Source organism: Priapulus caudatus, unplaced genomic scaffold, assembly GCF_000485595.1.
Source record: "Priapulus caudatus unplaced genomic scaffold, Priapulus_caudatus-5.0.1 Scaffold238, whole genome shotgun sequence".
NCBI classification, from domain to species: Eukaryota; Metazoa; Priapulida; class Priapulimorpha; order Priapulimorphida; family Priapulidae; genus Priapulus; species Priapulus caudatus.
The window spans coordinates 160263-174499 of record NW_014577299.1 but is presented as its reverse complement, the minus strand read 5'-3'; the positions used below and the strand labels follow the sequence as shown (position 1 = coordinate 174499).

The following is a 14237-nucleotide window of genomic DNA, read 5'->3' as shown; positions in this document are numbered from 1 at the left end:
TCACTTCCCTGTTCATTTCCGGGTCGCAGCGCCGGAGAACGCAACTAACACGAGGGGGCGCCACTAAATTTATTCCCAGTAACGCAAAAATCACCCTCGATTTGTAGGTCTTTTGGCCACTCTTTAGCAAAATCTGTGTCTAAGATAGTGTCTTCGGGAGTTCTGTGTCGGTTAGTAGAGGTAAAGTCTTTTATAGTTTGTTTAAGTACGTGTAGGTGAAATTTTGTTGTATTTTTATTTAGTTTAGCCTTTACTCAATAGTGCTCAAATGGAACAAATTAATCATTTTCCATGCGCACAGCCACAGTCACAGATTGCAGGCACTGGCAGCATGGCATGTGTCTGTTCCTAAGCCTAAGCCTAAAGGCCGCCGCACACCTACACAAAAATCGGTCCGATTCAAAAATCGCTTCATCGTTTGTAAAATCGGCTCATCGCGACGCCTTCCGATAAACACCCGCACACCTACGATAAACACCCGCACACCTACGATATATTTCTTCGAGGGTCCAAGCTTTCTCTACGGTAGCCGCCATTTTGAATGTCATGTGACACGGGCACGTTCAGCTATTGGCTGTTCAATATTTATCGCACACGATTTTCCTGAGTTCACGCGCACACCACAAAATCGCGTCCAAATAATCGGTTCAAAATCAAACATGTTTGATTTGGAACGATCACCCGATAAAAATAAAATCATCTACAAATGAACGCGCACACCTACCCGATATCGGCTGATTTCTATCGGGCCGATCAAATCGCGTGAAAAATCGGCTGGTGTGCGGCGGCCTTAAGGCTGGCAATCACAGATTGTTCTTTGTTATGAACCATCCCGTGATAGGTCACAGCGAAACGTGAACCGGTGAAAGTGAGTTTGCGTTTGTTTGGTCGGATCAGGATCACATCATCTCGATCAGCCGGATTCGTCCCAAACAAACGCGCCCTATCACACTATTATTACGGACAGTATATGTTTATGACACTAGCTGACACTGTATTAATATTAGCTCTAGTAACTATAGCCCGCGTACAGTTGCCGCTGGCAAGCCCCAGCGACCAGCCCCAGCGGCAACTGTACGCGGGCTATAGTTACTAGAGCTAACACTGTACGCTGTGGCTACTATATGCCCGGCAGCCAGGCACGGTCTTCGATTTCCTAAATGCCCGGCAGTTTGAACTCTGTTTGACCTGGCTCGTTCATATCTTTCTGACTAACCTTAACCCTAACCCTAACCCCGACCCTAACCCTAACCCTAATTAAATTTAATTAACACTAATAAATTTAATAAAAAAAAAAAAAAAGTTTAATTAAATTGTTGTAAATAAATAATGTAAATATTTTCGTTAATTGGAAAACAATAGTTAAATAGATAAAGATAGAAAAATACAGAAAACAGGAAAATAATTAAAAAACAGACGGAATTCGAACCATCGACCTTTCAGACGTAAAGCCAGTGCTCTAACCGCTTGGCCATACAGGCTTATGGGAAACAGGACATGACATATGCTAAATAAGCAAACACATGTGTACACGTCTATTATGGAAAACTGCCGGGCATTTAGGAAATCGAAGACCGTGCCCGGCTGCTGGGCATATAGCCACTGCGAACACAGTATCGGTGTGGCAGAATGCCAAATTCGTATTTTGCCAAATTCTTGCCTGTTGCCGCCTTTATCGTACTGAAGATTGTGTCAGAGAGCTTAAAATGCTTGAATTGAATTGCACAGAAGGTGATCACTGATATAGATTTAGATACAATAATGTAACCCAAACACCTATCCTGTGTTTGGGTTACATTATTGTAGCTAATATAGACTGTGTAACGTCGTCTTGTGTGCTTTACAAGTAAGTGGTAATTACAACTTACAAGTTACACAGAATTCGCACACACTGTGACACAGTCCCCAACGTTGAAAACTAAGTTTATTCTCCTTGCTCCTTGGAAGTTTTTACTCGCAGCCTTTGGAGTGAAAGGTGAACATGCCCGACCACCAAAACTCAGCGTCGTTGACGTTGGGCCGTTAATAATTTTTTTACGATCCAGGTGGCGCTACTCGACCTAAAAACATGAAGCCGACGATCGTCGCCGATGAGATGTTCCCCGAAGGAGCCGGCCCCTACATGGACCTCGAAGAAGCAGGAGGCTCTAGCGGACTGCTTATGGACTTGGCCGCCAACGAAAAATCGGTGCACGCAGATTTCTTTAATGACTTCGAGGATCTATTCGACGATGAGGACCTGCAATAGTCGTCTAGACGACGTGGGATCATGTACGAACACGAGCGCGCGGGACTGACGAAACGCGGCGTGACCTAGCAGGGCTGTCGCAAACTTCGCGAGCTTTAGTTTTTTTCCCAATTTTTTTTTCTGCTTTTGACGGTCATCCCGTTCTTTCTCCGTTGTTTATTTCATATACTTCTTTTATAGCCCGCGTCGCTCGTCGAAATGCCTGTCGCGGTTCTGAGTTTTGCGCGGCTCGTTCCGCGGATGTGCGGCAGGGCGGTGCCTCGCGGTAACCTGCTTATTGCCAGCGTCTTTCCGGCGCGTTCGATCCGAGCGTGTTACCACGGCGACGGCGGGCGACGCGCTTCCCCCGCAGCACGCGACGCGGCGACCCTCGCGGCAGCCGTCGAACGGCAGCGCGAGCGCGAGCGACTGTTCGCCGACTTCACGAGCGCGAAGCGAGAGCGCAGCCGACTAGCTAAACTCCGCAAGCTGGGATTCGACGCTCGCGCGGTCGCCGACGGCGACGACGACACGCCCGCGTTGCTGCCGCCGGCCGCGCGCGCGTACCTGAGGCTGCACGCGACGAGGTTCGCACAAGAATACTCCGACGTCGTCGACGGCGACGGGAACCCGATCGCGTCCGGCGACGAGACCGAGGCAGAGGAGGTGGCGCCGGTGTACCCGTTTCAGCGGAACGTGGCCGACGTGAGAGCGCCTGTGCGGCGAGAGATCAAGATACTGCGGGAGAGCACGCGGCGGCGCCCTCTGTCTGACGCCGACCCTTCCGCGACCTCCCCGTCGTCATCATTGGTGGAGGAGGAAGAAATCGTGACAGTAGACGAGGTGGATGCGATCGAGTTTGACGCGATTAGACTCGACGTTTTGAAGGAGCGGGCGTCGGAGGACAGACGCTACAGAGACTTGCTGCACACGTATCGCGGCACGCCAGACCCTGCGGTCCCTGCCAGCGAGCTGCCGTGCAGGGGATGTGGGGCCCACTTGCACTGCCAGGACACGTTCCTGCCAGGTATCAGAGTTACATTACAGGTTTTATGCACGTTATGCATCATTCGCACAATTTTAAACGGATATATTCGATTAATTTAAACTATAATTTGTTTTTTTCTTTACATCCCACACACGTGCGTAAAATCCTACTAATATGTTGTGCGTGCTTATAAAACGACTTGTGTACTCTCAAGCTTACTCCCACCTTTGAGTTTTCTCACAATCCGCGCGCATGCAGAAAAAATCCTACTAATAGTCTAATATTCAGTTCATGCATATAAGATGACGTGTACCTTCAGGCTACCCTCCACCAGGGGTCGAAATTAGCGGTATCCCGATATCCGCAGGATAGTAGATTCTTGCGTTAGATACCAGATTACCTAGATAGTAAAAAAACTCGTCGAAATCGGGATAGTGGTTGTTAAGTTATCAACTTTATACGGCAGCGCATCTGAGCGAGTGCGCGCAGAGCGAGTGCGCGCGATCTGATCATAAATGTGATGTGTATACATTGTATTAGGCGAACCAGACAATGCGTCTAGACAATACGTGTGCAGTGTACTTGTCTGTGCATATCTGTGAATCTGTTTTCATGTTTTTATATAATAATTACATTACATATTAATAATTTTCAAATGCTATTATTGCATATTTAAAGATTTTGGATACCAACATTGTTGAAATTACTATCGAAAAAATGGGATACCAGATCTTTTGGGGGGGATACCAGATTTCAATACCTGGTATCCCGAATGGATACCATAATAAAAATCTAATTTCGACCCCTGTCCACTCTTGAGTTTTTCCACACCCCGCGCACATGCGTGAAAAATCCTGCTAATAGTAATATTCAGTTCGTGCATATAAAACGACTTGTGTATTCTCAGGTTACCTCCCGAGTCAAAAGTACAAGGAGCTGGTAGCGACCGGTGAGCTCTCGAAATCCGTCTGCCAGCGGTGCGAGTACATGATTCGCTACGACATTGCTTTAAACGTCAACGTCCCGCAGCAGGACTGGTTTGATGTGGTGGCGAGGATCAAGAGAGAGAGGGCGCTAGTTGTGCTGATGTTAGATGTCATGGACGTGCCATGCTGCATACCGCCAAACCTGCAATCGCTGATGGGCTCCAAGAATAAAATTGTTGTAGTTGCTAATAAGGTAACGTGTTGTTGTTTGAGTGCTTAAATGATAGTATAGTTGAAAGTGAAGAAAATTCTGTTTTCAATTATCATTTAGTAAAAGAAAAACTTTGTCGATTTCTAAGACACTCACGAAATAAAGTGAACATGTTGAATGTTTTTTTGCTTGCGTAACCTTCACGATGATAGGCTTTAAGAACAAAATGGTTGTAGTTGCAGATAAGGTAACACATTTATCTGTTGAAGTGCATTTATATCTCTTTACATTCTAAGAATCTTAGGAAATGAAGGGAGTCTTTTGATGTTTTTTGTGTGTGACTATTACAGGTTGGCATATTAATAGAAGCAGATATATGTGTTGGGTGTATGTATGTAGACCCGTGTGCAATTCACAATTGCAGGTGGATTTACTGATGAAGGATAAAGATGGATACCTTAGCAGGGTTACAGCCTCTGTCACTCAGTGCCTGAAGGATGCTGGTAGGAATAATCATAATCTAATAATGTAATACATGTTAAACATGTTTATGAAAGTGACCCAGGGGGAAAAAAATTTTATAGACAGGTGTCCGTGCTATAGAGGTGGTTTTACTGTTTAAGTGTCACTTCTTTATGGCATGATGTCCATTCTGTAGAGGTGTTAGTGTTTACCCAGATTTGACTGTATAGTAGTATCATACTAGGTTCATTAATAAATAACTGTTACTAAGGTAACTGAAAGTTAAACCTAACTTTCACATATTAGAGCCAGGGAAGATAGTAGAGGTGTAAACGTACTGTGTAAATATCACATCACATTCAAACAAGGACCCACTAGCAGGTTGTGCATATGTCTTGTTATTGTTGCTGCCTGTGTTTCGCTCTGCACTAGCGATTACTGAGAGCTTAATATTTGCATCAAGGTCCCACTATATTACATATATATTTATATTATATTATATATATATATATATATATTGTATTGCTGTACTGTGTTGTTTCTGCTGAATACAGGTATAGATGTCAAGAACAACGTTGAGATGGTCCACTTGGTAAGCGCTAAGACCGGCTACGGGGTTGAAGACTTCATCACAAAACTTCAATCTCTGAAGAAAGAGAAAGGTGGGCACATCTCGGGTAATATCCGTGCAATATGTAATACGTAAAAATCTAGAACGGATCATCAAGTTGGGTTATTCTGCAAATGTTTATTTTTATTTGCTACATCATACGGTTCATTCCATGTCATACTCAAATGTTGTGCACATGTAAATAGTAATATTCAACCTTCCCGTGTATGCCTATTGCAAGTAAGATACCAGCTAAGCTTTTATCATTTGGTGTTTTGCAGGTGATGTTTATTTGCTTGGGGCGACGAATGTGGGCAAGTCATCACTCTTCAATGCACTTCTGCAGTCTGATTACTGTCAGAGTAAAGCCTCAGACCTGATACACAGAGCTACCGTATCGATGTGGCCTGGTGAGTTGAACAGAAAAGGTCTCCCTTTCTGAACCTACCTCAAGTAAATCCAGGAAGAAAGTGCAGTACATTGGTTTTTAGCTCATCTGACATGTCAGATGCAGCTTGTAGAATCGCATGATCGTCCGTCCGTGCGTCCGTCCGTCCGTCAACAGTTGGGCACAAATCTTAACCGCTCTACGTACGGTCACGATATTCGAGACGTGGGGCGGTAATCCGAAAACGAGTTGGGATGTCGAAGCTGGGGGTCAAAGGTCAAAGGTCAAGATGTGTAAAAGAAGGGGGAACATTCCCTCCTTAACTTAAGGTATAGGGAGGAAATGCAGAATTGCGGCACAAATCTAAACGGCTCGACCTAGGCTCGTGATAGTTGGTGTATAGCATCATGGTAGGAAAAGCCATCACTGTGCCGAAATTGAAGGTCACAGGTCAATGGGGCACAGGGCAGATTTTAGACATTTTCTGAGGACATGGTCTGACGGAGCGATTGAAAAACTTTTTTGTTTCAGCGGTGACCTAGCATTTTTATGGCTTTATTGAAAGGACCATGAAATGTACTTTCTGCTGACATGCGAAGAGTAAGTGTCGGATAACCTTTTGACCCTCAAGAGGCAGGTTAAACATGGATTTGTTTATTGTTAGAAAGAATTTGACTGCCGGGTTTGCTAGTAGAATCTATACATGCCTGGATGTATGAGGCTACAATGTCACAGTGAAATTTCAAAAGCTAAATTTGGTTGAAGAAGGTTTATGCTCCTTAAATCATATAATTTCTATGGCATTCTGTAATGTCAGTGTGTTACATGTAACTTATGCCACTGCCAGTGGCCACTGCCAGTGCATGTAGTGGTGATAGTACTGTGTATTTTTTGCCTGTGTTAATTAGTTACAGGTGGCAGCTCTCTATTTCAGCCTGTAGGCTAGCGTAGGTAAATGGATGAGTGCTTACCTATTCTGTCTTGCAAATAGTTGTTGCTACTACGTACGATAGGAGCTTCCATCTTTAATCTTAAGACACTTAAACGTACGCACCATCTCGTGGCAACTTTCATAACGATCCCAACGAACGTTCCTTTGAGAAGGTTCCTGATACCATCCCTGTGCCTTCCACTGTTTTGGCACATATGTGAACACATTTGGGACTAACAGGGTTTACTAGAATCCCACCACTCCACCATAGAGTCACCGCAGTAGACGTTAGATGAGCGCTGTCGCTCCGCGGCATTTGTGTATAAGACGTCTTGTATGCACAAATGAATTTATCAGCAGAACACCAGACACCAGATGAGCCCTGTCGCTCTGCGGCACTTGTTACTATTCTTTATGGAGCAGGAGAGCTAGTATTATGCAGCTTCGACCATCCCCCTGTCGGCATTGATTATTATTTTTGGAATTAATCCTGATAATTATTGTAAACTTGCACTGAGTTTCCGGAGTTAATGCCATCTTCTGCTGATGTCTGTTGATGTGTTCAGATATAATAACTGCATAATAGTTACAACAAAAACTATCAAAGTATTCACCTATGTTACTACTGGCATTATTGATCTTAATTTTGATTAGGCAATCATCACAACGTGCTGGTGAACAGCTATTCAAAATTATAATTTTATTAAATTGTATGGTAATACTATTTAAATTAATGTGCAATGTAGTTTCATGTAAGTACATCTGTTGTTATACGTAATGGTTTTTTGCGTATACTCTGCAATAATTTGCACTAGATGGCAGCACGTGACCGATGTTATCCTGATTTTGGAACTAAATTAGCAAATTATATTAGCAAATACCCTCACTCTTCTGAATGCCCAGGCTGCCAGGCACGCATGTTTTTTTTCTGAAGTGCCGTATTAAATCATTTGAATTAGAATAGCATTGCTTAATTCATGCAAGCGGTATAATCTCACTGGCCATTTTTACTTAATGGCCATGGCTTTAGGTAAAATATTTACAAAATGTTTTGTTTTTTTGTAACACTAACATGTCGACAAGCCTTATTTCTCTGTGATGGGTATAGTAATTTACGGCATGCGTAGGTGTGCTCGCATTCTACTGGGGTCATGACCTCTGCATATTAACATTTATACTAATTAACATAGAGGTATACCGTATACACGACTAATGCGCATGCACAAACGCTTGCAGTCAGGAACTAACACAGATGCATGGACACATACGCACATACGTATATGTCAGGGCTCAATTTTAACAGTCGTCCGGTCGTCCGTGACGACTGGATTTTCTCTCAGTCAACTACGGCTTCCGTGGTTTTCCGGTGTCCAACCTCTATCAAATTTTTATATTCATAATGCACACGTTCATTTTACATACGGCCAGGGTTGCACAATATGCAATATGCAAATATGCGGCAAACGTACATGTCTAGACGCATTGTCTGGCTTGCTTGATACAAAGTATAACATCACATGTTTAACAACACAATGTTTCGTTTTAATTTTTCAATTTTTCATTTTTCATTTTTCATTTTTCATTTTTAAGTCACTCATCTGTGACTTGACACAGTGTTAGTAATGTTAGTAATGTTAGTAGTGGTATAGTTAACTTAATGTAAATGTTATGAAATAAATTTCATGCAACTTTTAATTACTATTATTATACGTCCTTGATCCCAGCATCATTTACCACATTACCAATATTTTATTCTCTTCATATAATGAGTGAAACAATGCGAATGGCCATGTCTGCTGTCACTGCAATACGTACAAAATTTATATGATTAGGCCTTTTGCTTTACAGCACTGAGCATCACGTGGGCAGAGCGCATGCAGCACATGTTTAAATAATATCCGAACAACCAAAACTCTTGAGGGACAACCATATGCTACTCTCTTGGTTGTCCTCCGGACAACCCAAAAAAACCTTAAAATTGAGCACTGTATGTATGTACATTATAATTAGAACACTGTGTGATCTCGGCTGCCGGCGTGTGCGTTTCGACAGGTACGACCTTGAACCTACTGAAGTTTCCGATCCTGCGTCCGACGCCGTGGCGTCTGCACGCGCGCATCGTGCGCATGCGCCGCGAGCGCGGCCATGCATCTGCCGAGCGGAGGTACCGGCAGGGCAAGCTGAAGCACTCGCGCAGTCCCAAGTACGCGACCCTGCTGGGTGAGTCGTGGCGACGCGCGGGGGACGCGATGTTACGCACATGGTGGGTGTGGTGTTGTGTGCGTGGCGTGAGAAAAATGGGGTATACTGCGAGAACTGTTGCACAGTGTTGTGCGGGGGGGGGGGAATGTTGCGCCGTGTTGTGCCGGACAAAAAAATGTTGCGCGGTATTTTGTGGAAAAAATGTTGTGCGGTATTGTGTGTGGAAATAATGTTGTGCGGTATTGAGTGTGGAAAAATTGTTGTGCGGTATTGAGTGTGGAAAACATGTGCAGTATTGTGTGTGGGAAAAATTTTGTGCGGTATTGTGTGTGGAAAAAATGTTGAGCGGTATTGCTTAGGGAGATATTTTGCGAGCAGAAGAAATGTGCATGAAAAATGATGCTGTAGGAAAAAGCGTGGAGCAAAATGTTGCGTGGTGTTGTGCCGGCAAAGATTGCTGCACAGTGTTGTCTGTGTGTGTGGCACTGACGTCTCGACCTTTCCCCTCATTTTGTCAAGGTCACATTGGGAGAACGTTCGGCGCCCCGGAGGAGGAGGATGTAGAGGGAGACGGGGAAGACGAAGGTCGTGAGCTACCGTGGAAGAACCCTTTCTCCTACAACGTGTTCACGGACGGCGGAGATGAACCGCGGATCGCCGACGGCGATGCACCTGTCCTTAATACACAGGAGCAGATGTTCCGCGGACGCTGGCTGTACGACACGCCGGGCACGATTCTAGAAGATCAGGTAACACCGACATGGTGATGCAGTCGTTGTTGCGTTTAAGGGTCACGAATGCCGAAATTGACCTTTATAAGCAGGTGTACATTTGAAAGATGTGATTTCAATGTGTAGATGGCACTCAAGGGGTGAGAGCCTCTTTTCTAGACAGTTGTCTATTCCATGGGCGTGGTGTTTCTACGTAACTCACACAAATGAAGCGTCTTTTATAGACAGGTGTCCATTCTATAGAGGTGACGACTGACACAGGTCTGACTGTAATTATCTACGTTCTGTTACAAGAATATCTGTGTGAATGCTTTTATCTCCTAGTAAAGCTCTGTTTTTTTTTTCCTCAGATCGAGCGGAATTGTGAAATTAAAACGTGAAGCTTTCCTGTCTATGTTTCCTCATTTGCGGAACATGGGGTCTATACGACCATGTTTCTCTGGCATCTCTGTCAGAATTAGCCCAGCAAAGCTCTTGCTTTTGCGCGGGTGAGGTAGTTAGCTCTACAACATCACTCTGAACACGTTTCTACAGCTGGTGGGAACTAAAACAAATCGCGATAAAGCGCCACCCTCGACTGCACAACAGCAGTGAACACGCTCTTACTCAAACCCCAAACGCTTAACAGAGTAAAGTTTCGAGTGCTAACAATTGGGTCACCTCTCCTCCACCTTGTTCTGTCTATTTCTTTAGATCATCAATAAGCTGACATCTAAGGAGCTGCTGGCGACTCTACCGAAGGAGATTGTCGTTCCACGCACGTTCATTCTGTGGCCCGAGCGCACGCTCTTCCTGGGTGGACTCGCGCGTATAGACTACCTGCAGGTAAGCCGGCCATCACAGCCAATCCACTGTGTGTAACGGTCGCTCCGGGAAAACTAGGGATGTGTCCCTCATAGATAGGTTTCCTTTCCGTAGAGTTGGTTGCACTGTATAACGGGTTCTTTACCAAAACTGTCTTTTATAGGCAGATTTCTGTTCTATAGAGGTAATTTCTCTGTGTAACTGTCACTCATGGAAAACTCCAAAAGTGTCCTCCATCTAGAGATGTCTGTTTTGTATTGGGGACAGGAAGTACACGTTTGATTGTACGCCAAACGAATATGGTACTTGTGGTAACGAATCTGTAGAATGCTGGCACTGATCAGTGTGTTTGCTTAGCATACACAGCGCCCCCTGGTGCCTGCTGTAGATCATGTTACTGTTTATGTCTGCAGGGCGTGAAGCAAGCACTGATCACTGTGTTTGCGTCTGCACGTCTTCCTGTCAATGTGCGATTCACCGTGGAGGCAGACGAGTGGTATGCAGAGGCACTACATGCCGGCAAGTTACAGGTCAGTGTGGCGTCCCTGGTTGGCTGTTACCACAATTGTAATACTACTAATTATCAAGTGTAGTCATTAAATTATTGAATTAATTAATACTATAATTGTGGCAAGTTAAAAAACCGGAACCGATGCAGTTTTTTTGACGCAACTTGGATGAACCCAGCTAATTTAAATTTTTTAAATTAAAGCCTGAAAGGTTGCATGCACGTTTTAAACATTTAAAAATAAGATACTGTGTAAATCACTTAATCCCTCCCCCCCCCCCCCCCCGTACATCAATCAATACCCCCCCCCCAGCAGATGTGTAAACAAAATATCAAAGATGTGTAAACATAGATGAGCGATGCACATGTGTAGCTAAGGCTTAGGGCTGAATCACTAGCGTGTGTTTACAGGTACCCGAGTCAAACCCAGCTCGACTGAAGGATTTCCCTGCCATGCAGTATAAAGATCTCGCACCCATTTTGGGCCTAGGATGGGAGAAGAGCCCGTGTGACATAGTGCTGTCCTCTGCTGGTAACATAAATATAGATACGCTCTTATTCGTATTAATGTATGAAATCTGTATGTGTACGTGTATTATTATTTTTATTAATGTGTGGACTCTATTATGTGTGTATATATTCTTATTCGTGATCATGATGCAAAGGTTTTTATTCTTTTTTGTGTGTGTAGAGTCTATACATGTGTCTTCCTATTCACATTTATTGATGAATTCTTTATATGTTTACATGTTGGTTCTTACTTGCTATCACAGACAGTGCCATGCCATATTCAATACTGAGTAACTAACACTAACACTATCGATATTTTTATTCGTGTTAGTTAATTGTTTCAGTGCCGATGCAAACCATTTCTATATTTTCATACATTCGCTTTTTAATCGCAAAATTTGATCGAATGAGTTATGTAGGCATAAACTGCAGCATCTGCTAATGGTACAACAACGGCACCCCAGAGTGACATTTAAATAAATTCAAACATTTTATGGAGAGCATTATTTGAGGTTTACAGAGCATGGGTCGCCACTGGTATCGTGCAAACAATTGGTTTCTTGCATCCATAGTCTTGTTGCTGTTAAAAAAACTTAATACCATTTAAATCTGACCGTTGCATGTTTATAGATGAAAGGTTTTTTATTTGGCATGCTTTATGTATTTATAGGGCACATCCTGTTTGAATTCACTCGATTATATTATTAATAGCGATCAAGAGTAACATCTCTCATGCAGACTGCTGACTTAATGCGCTGCTTCTGTCGTTCTCAATCCTGTAGGTTGGGCGTCTGTGACGGCGGGCGACATGCATGAGTGCAGCTTCCGTGTTTGGACACCAGGTGGCAGCGGCATCCACGTGCGGCGGCCGGCCGTGTTGCCGTACGCCGTCGGTCTGCGAGGGAAGAGAAAACATGGCACGCACGCGTATGCCGTGCGGCCGATCAGGGAGATCAACCGCTAGAGGGCTCATGTGAGTGCGGGGGAGGGAGCTGAGCGTGCCACTGCAGTGTTCTCTGGTGAACACCGCATCTCGCAGCGTGTAACATGCTCCGATGCATTAGACCTGTATTTGGCACTCTGCAAAGAAGAGAGAGACAGAAAGCGAGAGACAGAGACAGAGAGAGAGAGTGAGAGAGAGAGATTGTGCGATTTGCTCTCAGATGTTGGCAATTTAGTCTTGCAGTTATTTGCCACAAGATTTGTTTGATTTGTAAATAATACCGTATTTTGCAGCTTAAAAGATGCTCTGATAACGCTTGACTACCCAATAAATAGCATTTCCCCACGGCAGATACATGCTCACCAATAATAAGACCACATGTTTGTTTTTTTAAATGTTTTTCCTCTCAAATTTCTTGTATTTCCATGCCCTTGTCACTATCAGTCATTTCATGGTTGGTATAGGGCCTATAGGCTGTAGGCTATTTGCTGATACCTACAATGTACCGTATTCTATCTAAAAAAACACTGAGCATCTTCTACACCGGTGCAAGCTGCACCTGCTAAGAAATGCTTCTTATAAGCCATGAAATACGGTACATGAATTTGCACAGGGGTTCATGCATGTAATGGGTTTGCACTCCTGTGCACTTGCGTCAGCTTCGTGCTAACTACTGTCTTCTATAAGTGTTGTGGATTTTCCGTTTGTGTTGTGGCGTCGCGCGTGCGGAACTGAAATACTTTTTCCAACGAAGTCGTCATGGAATTTAATGCAGCGATATGGTAGGTTCATGACGCTAATGCTGATAGTATGATCAAAATTATGTGCTTGGCGCGACATCTTCCGAGATTTAAGCGTTTGTGTTAGGAATTATTATTGTTGACTCAGTAATGTACATGCGATTGTAAGTAGATGAGCGGCCATGTTGAATACACGTTGGTGCTTTGTGTTCAGGGGGCCCGGTACCAGTAACAAAATTAGGCTTAACATTAACTTTTGCTCGTAGACCGTAATATTGTGTCTTGATTAATGAGGTCGCGTTTTATCGGTCATTGTGTCATCATCAGTCATGTCATTACGTCGTTTAGACGTACAAATTCATCTAGTTTATGCACGGTTAACTGATGAGTGTGTATAGGCTCGCTTTTTTCTTCTTCTTGAATATATATCAAGTACAAGAATACCAGAACCAATACCTAAACTGATTCGTCTATTTTTCTGCTGCAGCTAGTTATACACCTCAATTAAGTGAATTAACTAAACAAATAAACAGTAAAATGAAGGCCACATATTTAGAGCTTACGTTCGCATACGTGATATTTCTCACGATATAAAATTTCATGTGAATTAAAACTGATAATAGCCCTAGATCTAATAAATTAAATCTAACATTTCAATTTTAATTTATTTTTAAGCAGAAACTGAATGCTGACGAGATAAATTTGAGCAGTGAAGGTAGCTGTCAAACATGCAATTTATCACCACTGTACAAGGAAAACGAGCATCGCTTCGAAAACCAACTTGCAGGGGCGGATCCAGGATTTTTGAAAGGGAGGTGTCCAGGATGAAATAAAGGACACTTTTTCCTGCTTATTTTTTCAGGTGTTTTAAAAAGCTGCCGAAGGCCACTTTGGGGGGGGGGTTTGGAGATCTCCCCAAAGAAAATGTTTAAAAATTGGTGCATTCTAACAGGATTTGAGCAGTAATTTTGATGTCTAGAATGCAAACATTTATCAGATCCGGTCCCCCCCCCCCGGATGCCCCGCGGACCCTTCTTTGCCCATTTCTAGGTTTTT

At 43.6% G+C, this 14237-nt stretch overlaps 1 protein-coding gene across 2 annotated transcripts; it reads left to right on the top strand.

Moving 5' to 3' along the window:
* The first annotated feature begins 68 nt into the window (after positions 1–68).
* LOC106807863 (nitric oxide-associated protein 1-like) lies at positions 69–13636 on the top strand. 2 transcript variants are annotated; one of them, XM_014810350.1, is made up of 12 exons: positions 69–170; positions 2046–3254; positions 4123–4394; positions 4777–4855; positions 5369–5476; positions 5706–5834; positions 8796–8963; positions 9465–9694; positions 10370–10501; positions 10894–11010; positions 11400–11520; positions 12281–13636. In XM_014810350.1, the coding sequence occupies exons 2-12, from the start codon at positions 2447–2449 to the stop codon at positions 12460–12462; spliced, it is 2346 nt and encodes a 781-aa protein (XP_014665836.1). In that variant the 5' UTR covers positions 69–170; positions 2046–2446; the 3' UTR covers positions 12463–13636. The 2 variants fall into 2 exon arrangements, with proteins under 2 accessions (XP_014665836.1, XP_014665837.1); XM_014810351.1 differs by lacking the exon at positions 8796–8963.
* The last annotated feature ends 601 nt before the right edge of the window (positions 13637–14237 follow it).

Coding starts and splice junctions, on each gene's coding strand:
- LOC106807863 (XM_014810350.1), top strand. CDS start 2,447: ATGCCTGTCGCGGTTCTGAGTTTTGCGCGGCTCGTTCCGCGGATGTGC. Junction 8,964..9,464: donor CAAGTACGCGACCCTGCTGG/GTGAGTCGTGGC, acceptor CATTTTGTCAAG/GTCACATTGGGAGAACGTTC. Junction 11,011..11,399: donor TACATGCCGGCAAGTTACAG/GTCAGTGTGGCG, acceptor GTGTGTTTACAG/GTACCCGAGTCAAACCCAGC.